This window comes from Epinephelus moara, chromosome 19 (assembly GCF_006386435.1).
Source record: "Epinephelus moara isolate mb chromosome 19, YSFRI_EMoa_1.0, whole genome shotgun sequence".
NCBI lineage: Eukaryota > Metazoa > Chordata > Actinopteri > Perciformes > Serranidae > Epinephelus > Epinephelus moara.
This window is the reverse complement of record NC_065524.1, coordinates 31273994-31290126: the sequence shown is the minus strand read 5'-3', so window position 1 is coordinate 31290126 and position 16133 is coordinate 31273994. Positions and strand designations below refer to the sequence as shown.

The window sequence follows — 16133 nt, the reverse complement described above, 5'->3', positions numbered from 1 at the left end:
CTACGGTGGCCGACGTGAAAACATGAAAACCCGAACGGCCCTATCTAGAGCCAGTGTTCAATTTGTCCGTTCTGGGCTACTGTAGAAAGATGGCGGTGCAAAATGGCGATCTCTGCTCCCTATGTAGACACAAACGGTTCGTCCTAAGGTAACGAAAAAAAGGAGGATTCTTTTCAGGTGATTATACACTAAAGAAAACATACTTATTATATTCAGTTTTGTCTTAAAATTCCCCCCAAATCCTACACACTGGAAATTCAAAGGCAGAAACATCCATAAAGTTTCTATTTTTTACATCACCCTTCAATTTTTCTGCCAAAGAAAACCATCAAGAGTATTTTTTTAGCTGTGGTCGGAGGCATTTTTTTATTCAGGTTGTCTGTCCCATCCTTGTGAACACAATATCTCAAGAACACCGTAAGGAAATTCCTTCAAATTTGACACAAACGTTCACTTTGACTGAAGAATAAACTGATTAGAATTTTATGGTCGAAGGTCAGCGTGACCTCACAAAATATGTTTTAGGCCATGAGTCAAGAATTTATATAGGCCTACTGATTATGACAAAACCTCACATGAAAATTGAAGTGATGACATTTTACATCCAAAAGGTCAAAAGTCAACTCCACAGTGACATCTTAATGTTCTGAATAAAACACTTTTCTGACCATTACTCAACATCACATCTCAGAAACAGAGGGGAAATATTTAGTCAGATAGGCTACTGAATTGGTGACACTGATCTTGAAACTGTGCTGACTGTGTGGATCTTCCGCGCTGTCAGGGGGAAGATGTGCATAAAGCATCCATGTTTTCACAGATATGTGGATGTAAGCTGGAAGAGAAACTCGACTAGAGCACAGAGGCATACAACCATGGAGTGGTAATTCTAGTTTTTATAATAAACTTGATTTGAAGCCACTTTCACATAACCCACAAACACTTTACATAAAGAAAACAAACAAAAACTATAAGAATCTTGACTAAAGAGACAAGTCCTAAGCCTAGATTTAAAAACATAAATGCCCCAAATGTACGGTGTAATCCACAATGACTCAAAAAAAGCTATTAAAAGACGGTCATGTGCTGTGACACCAATTTTCCTTCACATAAATCTTTATGGGCGCAGCAGCAGCAGACTTAAGCATGGCAACTACGTCCTGCTTCTCTTGACTTCATCACAACAGTTGATCAACAAGCATCTCCAAGGAGACTTAATCACATAATTGTATCGTCACACTTCAGTATTTTAAAGCAGCATTTCTACATTTTACCATTAAAGTGAGATAAAACTTTCCCCCTCCTTTGACTCCTGTCAGACCCCCAGTAATCTGAGGAGGGAGGATTTCTCGTTTCATCTCCTCTCTTGATGTTTCTTGTGTTTTTAAGAGTTTTTTGTGGAGTTTTTCTTATCTTTGTACGCAGCTTTTGGGTTGGCTAGGTCAAGTATGGTTGGCTTCTTTTGGGCCTTTAAAGCCTGTTTAAACTATGTGATACTTTAATTGTATATGTCAAAGCCCACAGGGGGCCAGAGGTATCCTCACCCTGTCTGGATCTCTACCTGTATCTAGCGCTTTTAAATCTAGTTCACTAAGGATTTATGTGGTGCACACCATCTCGACTTCTTATTTTGTCCAGATTGATCTCAGGTACTGAACTCATCTGTTTGTATGTGATTAATCCAGGTTGAAAGTTGATGAAATCCGTGAAGGTACTACAGTGCTCTCCTCCTTTAAACATTAACCATCAGTGATTGTCTGTTATCCAATGATGAGTCTCTTGTTTTGTGCTTCCATCTTGTGGTTTCTTTGGGAACTACACCACAACATCAAACCACATATTAAAAATAATCTCCATATAAATTGTTCATACATCTCTTTTGCAGAGTTTTGACGAGAGAAGACATATCAAACATGCCTGCGATGAAAGGGCGGGACAGTTTTGCTTCTTTCAAGATGAATCAGCCTGATGCATCTTCATCACACCTTGAGGAAGTCAAGGAGAAATGCAGCCGAACAAGACCCCTGGCAGCAGACACACAATACTGAAGGTGAAGGGTAAATGAGATGACTGCAGGCTATCAGTCACTCCTCCAGGCAGGTTGGTTACACTGCAAAAATATCAATCACACCAAGTTATTTGGTGTTAACGTATAGATGATGTGCATTTTATATTAAGATGGTTTCTTGTATTTCCACATTCCACTTATTTTATAAGACACTGACAGCAACTGAGTTCAAACCAGCAATTTTGCTAATTATTTTGAATTTAAAGTAAATAAGATGTCACTGCTTTTTAAATTGCATGTGAGAGGGATATTTTTTGCAGTGGAGAGTGATCAGCTCTTGCAGCTACAGGTTTGTGCATGTGGTCTGTAGCCTGTACACCCTGTGCCCCAGAATTAGAAATGAATTGGTGAACAGAACAGATAATCCTCCAGTGTTTCCTAAGTCATTGGTTGCTGTTGGCAGTCAGTGTTTGCAACAGAGACAGCAGATTTTCAGACTTCAGTGTAAAAGTCCCACAGCGCATCCATCCATCCCTCTCTCCCTCCCTCCTCCCCCTGTCTCCGTGCAGAGACCGAGCCGGCTGTCCGGTGCGCCCTCCTCCCTGCTGCCATGGCCGCGGAGGCTGCCGGTCGGGATGCTGCGACGGCCGGACCTGCAGACTGCACTGAGATGGAGGAGCGGGTAAGATGCTGCTGGATAATTTAGGATGCTCTCTTCGCGAATAACATGCAGGATCGAGCTCTGTCCCTTGACAGCAGGCCTTCCCAGTCCGCTGCTGCTGCTGCTGCTGCTGCAGCAAGATGGAGATAAACTCTGCAGGAAGCACACCGCCGCAGCAACAGCAACCGCAACCATGTTTGGCGCAATATTCAGTGAGATAATTAGTGCTTATAGAGTGGGAGGATGAGCTTTTTATCGTTTAAGCGACAGGAGAGAGAGACAGGAGGGAGAGAGGGAGCGCCGTGCACCCTCCGCACTGCCTCTGCAGCGCTCTCACATCCTGTGTGACGCGCTGATGTGAAAGGGAGAAGTGAAAGTGCAGCAGCTGGTCGCTCGGTGCATGTAGGCTACCGAGGCTCAGTTTATAAATAGCCGGACAGTGGCCATTCTTTAACAGTTTGTGTGTCGCTCGCCTCGTTTTTGCTGCTGATTCCGGAGAGATCTGAGCGCGCCTGTCAAGCCCGTTTTCTTCCACTTGGCGGTGACGCAAGTTGGCAACAACTTGGCAGGCAAGGTAGGGAATTTTTTTCCCCTGATCAACAGAGCAGAGCAGAGCATGAATGGGAAAAAAGAGGCTTTGTTGGGCTGATTGAGGCCATAATCAGAGAGAAGTGTCTGCCAGGAGAGCCTGCAGAGGCACAGTGTGGAGTGTCTCCTAATTATAGGCCCGTTTATCAAAGGGATGGTGGTTGGAAGAGTGGGACTGCAACTGAAGACCCTTTATGTTTTGGATTTTGTAAGAATTCTAGATTTGTGGTCACATTATGAAGCACTTAAAATGTAAAAATCACAAGTTGCCAGAACCCAAAGTGATGCGTTCAAGTGCGCCAAACAACAGAATCTGGAAACATGCAAAGCTGCAGCCATTTAATAGGCTAATTGTTGTTTTTGTGCAAAGTTTAGGTTAGCAAATATATTTTCTGTCAATGTAGAAGTCTGAGAAAAGACACCTGTGGAGGAGGGTGTGTGTGTGTGTGTGTGTGTGTGTGTGTGTTAGGGTATTCTTCAGAGGCAAAGCATCTGTTCTCCACCTGGCGGCCAGTGATCTGAACCTGTTCTTCCACTTTGCATACACTGAGATGAGATGTTTGTGTCACATGCTCTTGAGTTGTCTTCAGTCTGTGGACTCACTCATCATCTGCTCTTCATCCTCTCCACTTCTCCCTCTGTTTTTTTGCCTCCACCTTCTATCAGGGTGAGTGTTTGTTTTGATTGCTGCTTTATCCTTCATCAAGTTGACATTTACTGCTGAGCTGATGAGTTGGCTTTAATTTATTTTTAAGCGTTATCTCAGATGATGGATCTGAACTGGTTTTAAAATCAGCCTGCCATCTCAAACCTCCAGCAGCCACGGGCTAATTTTAAACAGGACCAGCATGAGATCTGCCTTTGTGTACATTTTGCAGATGTAGGCTATAGTGCCAAAGGTGAGGTCGACCAAATGCATCAGATTACGCAATCCAAGCTCCCTAATCTCCTCAGTGGAAAATGAGAGATGCTGGATTAAAGGAGGGAGTTAGTGGGAGACCGGGCTGGGGGGAAACCCGTGAAAGAAGGCTGTTATTAGAGATTACTGGGCAAAGGATTGTTTTAAGACCCAAATACTTTGTCCGCTGAAGCTTGACAAGATGCAAAGAAACCACCAAGAATATCAGAGTATGAGGGAGTTGTTTGGGTAGGTGGTTGTGCCAGAGGTCAGATTTGTTTTGGGCTTTTGGGTTAAATGGCAAACTAGTTCCTCTCCCCCTACTTGCATTCTTGGAAATGGACTAATCTGGTTGCCTTCCTCGGTGGTTTGATGACTGGCTTATTCAGAAGAATGGTTTGCATTTTCTTTCAGCTGCTTGCAGTAAAGCCTTTTTAAACCACCAGAGCTCCGACTGATAGAGCTACAAGCTTCTGCACAGGAGTTAAACTTACTCAGGAGACAAATGTTGCATAATTGTAGTTTATTGTTTTTCAGAAGTATTTTCACCAAAAGTTTCAGCACCAAGCAGCAATTTCCTCTCTGTCCTTGAGATGTTTGCTGAGGTTCTCTTTCACGTTCCATCTGATGAAGTGTTATGAAGTTTTTGGGATGATCACAGGTCTGTGAGGTTGTTTAACTGAGGGAATGTGCATTTTCACTGTTATTTTAATATGTATGGTAGCTTGTTTCTACATGGGCTTACAAAAAAAAGGAGGAGGGAGTTTCTCTCCTCTCCAAATTCCTTGTATGCGTAAAAAATACCTTGCTAATAAAGCTGATTCTGCCTTGGGCTGAGGCAAACGTGTGTGTGAGATAACATCTGGGAAAGCAGGCATAAAAATGTGTGGCATTAGTGAAAAACAAAGACGGAGATTAGATAACTTTGGTCCTTCCTATACTTGATATTTCAGTAATGGCTGCATGACAAACACCTTCAGAGACCAAACCGGCAAATGAAAAGATGTCAGTAAAGTGCACTTTAGCAAAGCTCACTCCTGTCTCTTTGTTGCCTTGGTTTAAATTTGATTATTTCCAATTTACGTCATAGCAGGTGAGTTGAGTATGTAGTATATTATGACTGCAAATAGCCAATCATGTAGCATTTTCATCTGTTTACTGCAGGAAAGACCACAAAGAACCCCCCTGATTTTACAGTCCCAAGAAGAATTTTAATACAATCAGTGATATTTTTTATCAAGGTGACAACAAAACATAGTTTAATTAATATTTTGTCATATAAATCCTTCCTTTTGGAGGAGCAGTGTATGACCGCAATACTGAAATTTATTTATCAAATCTGGCAAACGTGGATCAATTATTGAATGGGCCTATTCGGCAGAGGCCCAGGGGTCCTTAGTGTGACATTTCGTAGGTGGCATTCACCAAAAATACCGCAAAGAGATGCTCAAGGAACTGCGCAGAGACACAAAGTAACTACAGAGACATTAAACAACCAAAAATGACACATAATTTCCTCAATAAGACACAAAATTACCTCAAAGAAACCCAAATGGCTACAAAAAGACATAAAACAACCACAATGAGACACAAAATGACTACACAGAGATACAAAACTACCAAAAAAGATGCAAAATTACCTGAAAGAGCCATGAAATAACTACAAGGAGACACAAAGTGAACACAAAGAGACCATAAAGTCTGTGTTTCTTGCTCCTGTGTGGGGGTGGTGGTGAGGCCCTTTGTGTATTTGTGCCCATGGGTCCATTGTCTCATAGTCCACCCATGCCTACAAACTATATTCCATGCTACGTGGCAGAATACACACCCTTGTTTTTGTTTTAAACTGCTTTCCAGTCCTGCAAAACATGCATCTTAAACAGCCCAGCATTAGGTCTTACAGGCAGCTTGACAGTGACGCTTTAATGATATGTGCACAGTAATGTAGGACAAGTGCACCATTTCATGAGGTTTTATTGTAGTCCTGCCCTGTGATATGACCAAGAGGGATTTCTCTCATCAGCCTTGTGAGGTTTACTGTCCTTGTGTCACATTTGCTCTGTGTTACTGAATGAGATCTGCAGACAGACACTCATGAAGATTGTTATTGCTGTTTACCAAAGTGTTTTCATCTCCTCCAGCAGAAGGACGGGAACATGAAGGCTGATTTGGAGGCTTCTCTGCCTGCTGGACAGGAGGACTTTGCGATCCAGTGCCGAGATGTGTGCCGGTCATATGGCAAGCTGAAGGTCCTCAGCAACCTCAACCTGACGGTGCCACAGGGACACATGTGAGTGAAGCAGACTGACTCTGTGCTGATTTTCATACTGTTTTGCTTAATTGATAAGTCATTCATGTGTTTAGCTCCTTGTCAAAGCTAAACCCAGCTTCAGAGGAGACTTTGTCCTCGTGTGTCCACGTGCTTGGACTTAAACTGTGTTTTATAACCAGTCTATCAATCTAAACTAATTCCTTTTACAATGAAGGACTTAAAAAAGCTGTGAGAGGGAGTCAGGGAAAAAGGAGACAAGAAAAAAGTTGACAGTAAGATATTCTATAAGTTGTATTTTACACCTCAACCTCGCCTCTTGTAGCCAAACAGACACAAGCAGTGGACTCATCCCAGTCCTCCCAGTCAGTAGGCATGTTCCTGTCATGTAAATGAGGCTAACATGCTGGAATGAAGTATCCAGGATCTGCCTCGAACCAGTCGACACGCCTTCTCCTTTGTCATGTATCTGCCGACTGATCAGTTGCCAAAAATCTTAATTTCCTGCAAGACAAGACCCCGAAGGGCCGTGAGAGGAAGTCAGCAAAGAAGTATGCATTTTGTTATTTCAATTAGGATTAAACAACGTGTTTTGTACTTTGTAGTCCAGCTCCAAGTTCCGGTTCTCCTAGAGGAACTGAAATCCAGAAACGCACACTTTTTGTTTTTCATGTGATTGTCTGTCATCTGTCTGCGTCGTTTCTTTGTCTTCAGACACAAAGAGGTTTCTTTCTAAAGCTTTTAGCCAATTTTAATGTCCAGCAGTCACACATCATCGAGGCAAAAATACAAGTCAGGACATAACACAACCCAAAATAACTCCTGTAACGCTCTGAACGCTGAACAACAGGCTGATGAATGATTTGTTTTCTATCTGATCTGACTGTAACAAGTAACGTAGACGTTCTGGAAAAAGTTGAAAATATTCTGTTTACCAACAGATTTTTATTAACGTAGCGCTTCATGATTCTTTGCAAACTTCTGCTGTTTTGTTTGACAGTAACTTACACAATCAAACAGCGAGGCGTTTATCTCTGCAGCGCAGTCATTGTCGGCTGTTATCTAATAAAGGCATCTGGTTATCTTTAGGTGCTTACATAGACTGTATCTGCTTCCTTTGTTGGAAGTACCGATGAGAGACTCTTTAAACTCCTTTCATGCCTGATTGTATGTGAACAGAAGCTTCAGTTTCTTAAATAAAGTTTCCTTTGAATTCAAAATTTACAGGCCAGATGTAAAAATGCTCTGGGAGCTGTTTAATTTCATCTGTGTTGCTCTTGACTCTGTGTTGCAGTTATGGCCTTTTGGGGCCCAGTGGTTGTGGGAAGACCACACTTCTGAAATGCATCGTGGGAACTTTGAAAATCTCACGTGGTCGCATCACCGTGTTGGGGAAGCCACCTGCATTCCCCGGTCACGGGGTGCCGGGGAGGATGGTCGGGTACATGCCGCAGGTAAACACCACATCTTGAATTTGCATGCATTTGTGGATTTTCCAAACCTTGTGAGGTCATTTTTTTCTGCAAAGAGACTTCCAGTTGTCCCAACTCTCAGCTCTATGTTCAGTCAGGAAGGTGTTTTTGGGGGAACCTCTAGCTCACCTGATAGCACGCTGGCCTCACATACTGTAGGCTGTCCTCAGCAGCGGCCTATGTTTAATTCCAGCCTGCGGCCCCCTTGTTGCATGTCATCCCCCTTCTCTCCTCCACATTTCCTATCTATCTGGGCAAACATACACTGTCAATAAAGGCAAAACTCACCCCCTCCAAAAAAAACTTTAGGGTCTATTAGGTCTGTTCTGTATCAGCACAGAGTCCCATTACTCTGTCACTCAACTCCACACCTGAGTGCCTTGCTCAGGAGCTTCTTTAATTTAGCTTCAGTTGCTCCCAGTGACCTGTACCTGAGTGTGTCTCATTACTGTCAGACAGGATATCTGATGAGGCTGATAACACACACGGCATCTGTAACCCTTAGCATCAGAGTAGTCCCTGATAGGAAGTGATCTGTGACCCAGAGAGGGAGAAATGTGACACCTCGTCTGTGCAACGCTGTAGTGAACTTGTTGGCTGATGTTGCAATGCAGAGTAATTCATTGACTTGTTTTGACTTTTGACTCAAACAAAGAGGCCAGCGATGAATAATTGTTGAATAATAACAGCCTATTGTTGTGACAGGAAAATGTGTATATGGATCATTACTATTTAAGCCCATAATACTTAGCTGTAATCTTTTTGGTGATGGACGTACTAAGAAAGTCAAAGGTGTTTGCTGACGTGCTCAGCAGGCAGCAGTGCAGGTGCAGATCTGCAGTAATACAGATACTAACTTATTAAATCTTCTGTATTTATCCTTGGTTGCAATATTATGATTGTATTTGTCCTGAGCTGTTCTGGAAAATGTAGTTTTTGTGATGGAACAGTATTGAGCTGTGGGTTACACCAAGAATTTAGTGATACAACTGTAGACATTTAGATTTATTTTAATCAACAAAAGAATAATGGGAGAGATGTCCAAGACGAGGGCTGGGTATTGATCCAAATGCTGTTTTGATCACGATTAAAATGTGTCCGTAGCACAGAATATTGGAGCTTGAGCACTTGCGCAGATTCATGCTGCTCTTCAGGGATTTTTTGATCATACATCTTTGGATTTAAATAACTTTTTTTTTTTACCAATATTAGGGTTTTATTTAGGCAGTTACCTTATACAGTAGCTGTGTATTGACAATGTTTAACATTTAANGATTCATGCTGCTCTTCAGGGATTTTTTGATCATACATCTTTGGATTTAAATAACTTTTTTTTTTTTACCAATATTAGGGTTTTATTTAGGCAGTTACCTTGTACAGTAGCTGTGTATTGACAATGTTTAACATTTAATAATGTGAGATGAGATTTATTTTCATGAGGACATATCCAGTAGATTGTCTTGTTTTTCTCTGTTCATTATTTTCCCCTCAACAAGATTTAATGTTAAATACATTCATATATTGTTTAAATATGTTATTTTGCTCTTTACGTCTGGGAATATTTAATATTGTGCAAATTACGTGCAGGTAATGAGAGTTATGATTAAGCTTGGCGGAGTGATATATTTATAAGATGTGAGATGCCACTATTGTTGCCGATGTTCAGTTGTCCTACGTTCTTTTCGGACATTAAAGTGGATCAAGTTACACATAGAAGCTGTACACATGCTCTTACTTCACCTACAGCCCTTTGATAGTAAATTCAGTAACTACTTTATTTTATAGGTAAGACAGGGGAGAGAAATCTGCCTTACAATAAGTTTGGCTTCTTTCTCTGGTGGAAAAAAGGTTTCTCAGAGAAAAACATGTCGTTATTCCTCAAAGTAAGATCTCCACAAAAGTATGTTTTCGGTATTGTTACTGAAACTCAGGTGTGGTGATGCCACAAGTATGAAAACATTTCAAACTACACCCAGCCATTCATATTACAGTCATGTCTTATGTTTGTGTGGAAGTGTATAAAGAGAGGAAGGGTTTGCAGTTGGGTAAGATCAGGTACACGTGGAGGTCAAAAAGCTGCAGTAACTTTTAAAAAATACCATCAAATTTGAGATTCAAGCAATGCTCTCTCTTCACTGATAAATCTGTTTTTGTGTTGCACAGGAGCTGGCGTTGTACAACGAGTTCACCATCGGTAACACCCTGACCTTCTTCGGCCGAATCCACGGACTGACGTGGAAGGAAACAGAGGCACGCATGAATTTCCTCATAGACTTCTTGGATTTACCTCAGAAGCACAGTCTGGTCCGCAATCTCAGGTAAGATCATATGTAGCAGAATAAGTTCGATATGCAACAGAGCTTCTCCTGAATTTGCTGCAGGTGAACTTTGTGCAACATCTCATTCAATACAATCTCCAGCTAACCTTGGCGATACAGTAGGATACTGATATAACTACTATCCTTTCAATAATGCGACGAGGTCCCTCTATTTAAAAACATTTTGTCTTTTTTGTGCAGTCCTTTGCAGTAGGTGATTTCAGAGTTTTGTGCTCAGTGAAACACAGACAGTGATAGTGGTGCAGCTGTAAACTGAAGCTGCTGTATTTCCTCAGATACAGATAGTTTATGGCTTTAGTGAGTCTACAGATACAGGTGGACTTTGACGTCTGAATTGCCTGAATTGTGCACACACAGACAAATATAATCACTCTCGTCGTCCGGCTATAAACCCAGTGCCCGTAAAACAGTTTGATTTTGTCTGATAAGGAAACAAGCTAGTGTTTTTTATGTAAGTTTAGATGCTGTAAAAAAAAAAAAAGTCCCTCTTTGTGCTGTTAAGTCTTGAAAAGTTTTAAAACTTGTGCACCAAAGTAAAGCGCTTCTGATTTGCAGCTCAGTTTTAAATATGCAACATGTTTATTGTCCCACTGAACGAGTGATCATATCTGCAGTGGCGTGTTTCCTGCCAGCTTCCCGCTGCCGAAACTTCTGGCAAAAAGAGGCTAGTCTGTTCTGTAAGAAAAACTTTCCCCCAAACTGAACATTCACAACCATCTAGCACATTTAAAAACAACCGGTGCTGTACAAAATAAAAGAATGACACACAAATATTAAGCAATATAACATGTACACAAATATAAAACAGAATAAATCTGGCAAGAACAATAACATATGTAAAAAAGATTATAAAATATTAAAACCACTACAATCAAACAAAGGCCACTGAAAACATGTACGTTTTAAGATTTGTCTTAAAAGTGTCAATGGAGGAGGAGGATATGATCAGTAGTGGAATTCCAAAGCTCTGGAGCAGCTGCCGTAAAGGCACAATCTACATTTGTATCTTTCCCACAGACAAAGATACTCTATGGTCTAGATTAACAAATTAAAAATAGAGTATGTGGCATTTCACCAAATATTTCTGCTGGCTCTCTGCTTTGTAGTTATTTTTAAAAATGGGAGGCTGCTGAAAGCTGTGGGAGAAAATGTTTCAATCTCCCAGGCACTGATCGAGATCAATAAAAGCTGTAGATTATTTATGGCCCTTTATGGGAGAATAATCAGCATCTCATGTTACAGCTCTTGATTCACATCCTTGATTCATTACAAAGCCCCCTCTGTTCCCAACGCAGCCCCTCGAACCAGCCTTCATTAGCGGTTCATGTAATATTTATGTCATGTGTGCTGAAACAGCCTGTCGTGTCACTGAGCTGAAACTTTTAGATACAACTCCAACACAGCAAAAAGAATTCACCGTCAAAATGATTTGTTTTTTGTTTAAAAGATGTGGAAAGATCTTGAAACAGGCGCCCTCACTTGCTCTGCCGCAGGCTTTCACAGGTTGTTGAAACTGTTCACTCAATAATATGAAAGACATTCCTGGTATGAATAAACACCCACAAGGTGGCACGTATACCCATTAGTCTGTTTCTGCCTTAGGTCATTCTTTCTTATGTCTTTAACACAATGCAGGATCAAGCAGCGTATTTGTGATAAACTAAAAAACTTAATAATATAATATCAGTAAAATAAGGTCAATTCATCAAAATGTGTCTTCCTCCCAACATCCCTCCCTCAGGTCTCGTTGTTTTCCTGCATCTTGTCAGGCCGGTTCATCCTGCAGGTTTTGTCTCAGCTGCTTTCCCTCAGGAGCGAGTGGTATGCAGAGAGTGGGAGAAGATTCATCTTTGTCACCCTATTTCCTCATTTGTTTTCTCACTTGTTTTTTCTGTGTGTCTGTGTGTGTGTGTGTTACAGTGGCGGTCAGAGGCGCAGGGTGTCTCTCGGCGCAGCTCTGCTTCAGAATCCAGAGCTGCTCATCCTGGATGAACCGACAGTCGGAGTGGACCCTGTGCTCAGGGCTAAGTATGTAACACACACGTTCAGTTTTCTTCCCATGATGGCAGTTCTCCAACTTCTGTCACTCTCAGAAAGGTGCAGGCCTGTTGTTCACCAAGATCGTATACACATCCGTTATTTCACACACCCCCTAATAAAAACATAGGAAGCTAAAGGGAGACATTAAATTAATCTTCAGTTACATAATAAATCCTGCCAGTTTTAAACACACCTGGTAGAATGCTCCAAATATATTTAGCAGAGGGGGTTCCTTACAATTCTTTTTATTTCTGTTTTTAATTTTTATGGCATTCGTGCCACATTGTGATTTACAACATAACTGCTGACAGAGACGAGCCACGAGACAAAGGTAATCAGAAGGATTTAAACTTAATCTTTAAGGGTAACTTTTCAACCTGGAGCCTATTTTCCTATGTTATTGTGTCTACTTCACTAATGGAGATAACAAATTTGAAACTGGTCCAGTATTGAGCAAGAGTGCTGCAGCCGACAGCAGCAACACAGGCTGTAAAGCACAATGTGGGGAATGTTCACACAGCCAGTTTTGATCCACTAAAGGTGTTTGTTTTTTGCCACTGATAGGCTCAAATGTTTATTCTAAGTGTCTGACAGCACTATGCAAATGATCCCTACAGAGACAGACCTTTTTGTTAAAGAGAGACCCTTTTTGTTTAACCAGAAACAGCCCTGAAATCACCATCGCCAAACCCACCAGACCCCATTTAAATATACAGCAAATTTAGCGTGTATAGAGGCAGCATATTTTCATATCCAACAGGGTGAATTAAGGGATAATTTGAACCAAACAAGAGTTGTTGATTGTTTGAACGGTGTAAAAACGAACTATGATGACTGTTGTGACTTTCACTTTGTTTCTGTTGACTTTGAATGAAGTGTGTTTTACGATGATAAAATTACTGTTTATTTATATGGAGTCTGGTGGGTTTGCCAGTAGCGATTTTAGGGCTGTTTCTGGTTAAACTAAAAGGATCTTATTCTTTAACAGAACAGTCTAACTCTGTAGAGATCCTTCTCATAATGTTGTCAGACACTTAGAATAACAATCTGAGCATGTCATTAGCAAAAACAAGACCTTTAAGTGGACGGAAATGGCCCATTGACATTGCGTTGCAGCCTGTTTCACCGCTGCCAGCTGCAGCACTCACTCAATACTTGACCAGTTACAAAAACTATTGTTCCCATTAGTCACTTAGATACAACAACATGGGAAAATAGAGTTACACTTTAGGCAATCACATTGTGGTTACATGGTGTTTATTTTAATCCAGAAGTGAGTTATATTTAGAGAACAGTTGAATTAGTTTGCAAAATTGCATCACTTAACTGTACTGTGTCCCTGAACACCAGGAAAAGACAACATTTAAAATGTAGTGTGATTAATCAATAACCAAACCCCAGAAGAAACCTTTTATATCACAGTATTGATATTATATCAGAACATTACCTGGCTGTACTAGCTGTGGCAATCAATAGTACTTTGCTGGTAATTCAGTTCACTGTGATTGCTCCTCAAGAGATTCTTATCTTGTTGGTATTAGTGAAAGTTCAAAATAGTTGGCATGAGAACCCACAGTCATTTATAATCAAGCTGTCACATTACATCATGAGCTGTATCTATCAGCAGTAATAATGTCTGCATGTCTAACCAGGAAACATGGTGGCGTCAATATTACAACTTGACATCTGAGACAGAATTCATATGGACAAACTTTTCTGCATATGTTTTAGAAAATAAGTCAGAAACATTTTTTTAAAGCAGACTGCTCTCCCTCAGTGAGCTGCTCCAGTCTCATTGTATAACAGCACCACAAAGCTTCATCAGATCAGACGGTTGGCATGCAGACCGCTGCTGGCGAAGCTGTGAGCTTTTTCAGACTGAGATTTTAGGAAAACTCTATTAGCAAGCAGCGGGTCAGGCGTTATGTAATTTGTTTGGTTTCTCGGGTCTCCTTTCTAGGATCTGGCAGCATCTGGTGGAGATTGTGAGGACGGGGAAAGTCTCTGTCATCATCACCACGCACTACATAGAGGAGGCCAGGCAAGCCAATGTGGTGAGATAGTTCGTACATGCATGGACACACACATACACATACAGAAGCCACATGCATGAACATGACAAGGACAAATTAAGCAGAAATAAACACTCACAAACATCAACCAGGAATACTGCTGCAAATTCTATAGAACAAAGCAGCAACACTGGTTCTCATGTTTCGTAGAAAAACAATGAGTCCATTGATATCTGCACTGTGTCAACTCGTCAGATGAAGTTTATTCTTTATTATTTTTGGCAGGAGGGACAAAAGATCACAGATAATGAGAGAAAATGGGGGGACATCCTAAAGAGTTTGTACAGAAGCTCTTTTGTGTCTTTGCTTTTCATTTTACTGACAAAACAAAACAAACATTTGCTCACATTTTTAGTTACTTGCTCATTTCATAATTTGTTCTTTCAATTTATTAATTACTTTGAAGGATAAGACTGGTGATATTCTATATTTTTCTTACTGTCAACGTGAAAAAAGTAAACCAATGAGTAACTGATTTATGAGAAAGTATGATGAACCAGTGGTGGTGATGGTCGACTGTTGCTTCAGCTTACCTCACTTGTATCTCAGCCAAAAAGTTGCACTTGAACACATCGCAAAGACTACAGCCAATGGTCAACTAACACATATGTTCTGCCCCTGCATGAGTAGAAAAAACTCTCCATAGCAGCAAGCAACAGCACCCTGTATTCGTTGTTCAAAAATGGAAACCAGGAGACTGACAGGACAGATTCAAGACACTAGAGTTAGCCAGTTAGCACATTAACAGCACAGCCCGATGTTGAAAGAACAAATGATATTTACAGTGTGCTAGCAAACAATATCACAAACAATTATGAACTGTTTCTGCAAAAAAAAATGGATTTTTTTGCCAACATCCGATATGCCAATATGTAACAACTCATTTGACCGATAACTGACACTGATAGCGATATATATCCACTTTTTTACCCACCTAATTTTGGTGATTATCAAGTCTCTTCTGTATTGGAATTAACATTATATTATGTGCATATACTTTTTTCATGATGGCCAACCAGCAGATGGAGACATGAAATACAGCACTATTCAATGTATATAATATATATTCATTGTGCAAACTAAGAAAAAGCATGTTGGCTGGTTCCGATTTACTACATTTTAAAGCCGATATTTGCCGATACCAATGATGTACCAAGCTGTTTTGATGTTACGCCCTCTTGACTTGAGCCGTTTGTTTGCTTTCCTCGCTTGCGTTTCTCTTCTCGTGCACTGAGTTAAAGTGCCAGTCAGAGCGATTTCATTCACCAACGGGCTCCACTGCGATTCAACATGCTGAATCAGCCGAAGAGACGCCAGCAAGGGTCGACTAGTGCTAACAGTGTGGGACACACTGCAAAAACTAGGGTGACAGACGCTTACTGGCGGCCTAGCATTGACCGACAGCTGACCATTGGCTTGGTGTGCAAGGACCCTTATACAGATACAATAGCAAAGCACCATTAAAGTCCAAAAACAGTTAATAACTATAGTTCCTTTTGAGTCAGTCACACTTACACCATCCTGCTGCTGTAAATATTCACTAGAGCAGCAAATGTGTATTGGTGGTCTGGACATTTGGCCTTTGCAGCCGGTGACTGAAGCTGTGCTCAAGACTTTGCATGATCTGAAACCCACCAAGAACACGTACAAATCAACCCCAAGAGCACAGACAGAGAACAGGAAGTAATGCACACGTTTTTCAGCCACCAGAGAGCTGTTACAGACATTTTCTAGTTTCATTTGTGCACATACAGCCACAGATTTCAATGGTTTGATGGTGAACGGT

At 41.0% G+C, this 16133-nt stretch overlaps 1 protein-coding gene across 4 annotated transcripts in view; it reads left to right on the top strand.

The window, feature by feature from the left end:
* The first annotated feature begins 83 nt into the window (after positions 1-83).
* The window catches only part of abch1 (ATP-binding cassette, sub-family H, member 1), a 39596-nt gene continuing 23546 nt past the window's right edge, over positions 84-16133 (top strand). Inside the window, exons 1-8 of one of the 4 annotated variants that reach the window (XM_050070802.1) lie at positions 84-177; positions 1886-2050; positions 2578-2690; positions 6297-6445; positions 7719-7878; positions 10060-10214; positions 12156-12263; positions 14236-14329. In XM_050070802.1, coding sequence (XP_049926759.1) covers positions 1969-2050; positions 2578-2690; positions 6297-6445; positions 7719-7878; positions 10060-10214; positions 12156-12263; positions 14236-14329 — 861 coding nt within the window. In that variant the 5' untranslated portion in view covers positions 84-177; positions 1886-1968. Of the gene's footprint in view, positions 178-1885; positions 2101-2577; positions 2691-3103; positions 3244-3745; positions 3925-6296; positions 6446-7718; positions 7879-10059; positions 10215-12155; positions 12264-14235; positions 14330-16133 lie in introns of those variants that run through there. The other 3 variants (XM_050070803.1, XM_050070805.1, XM_050070804.1) reach the window with 3 other exon arrangements.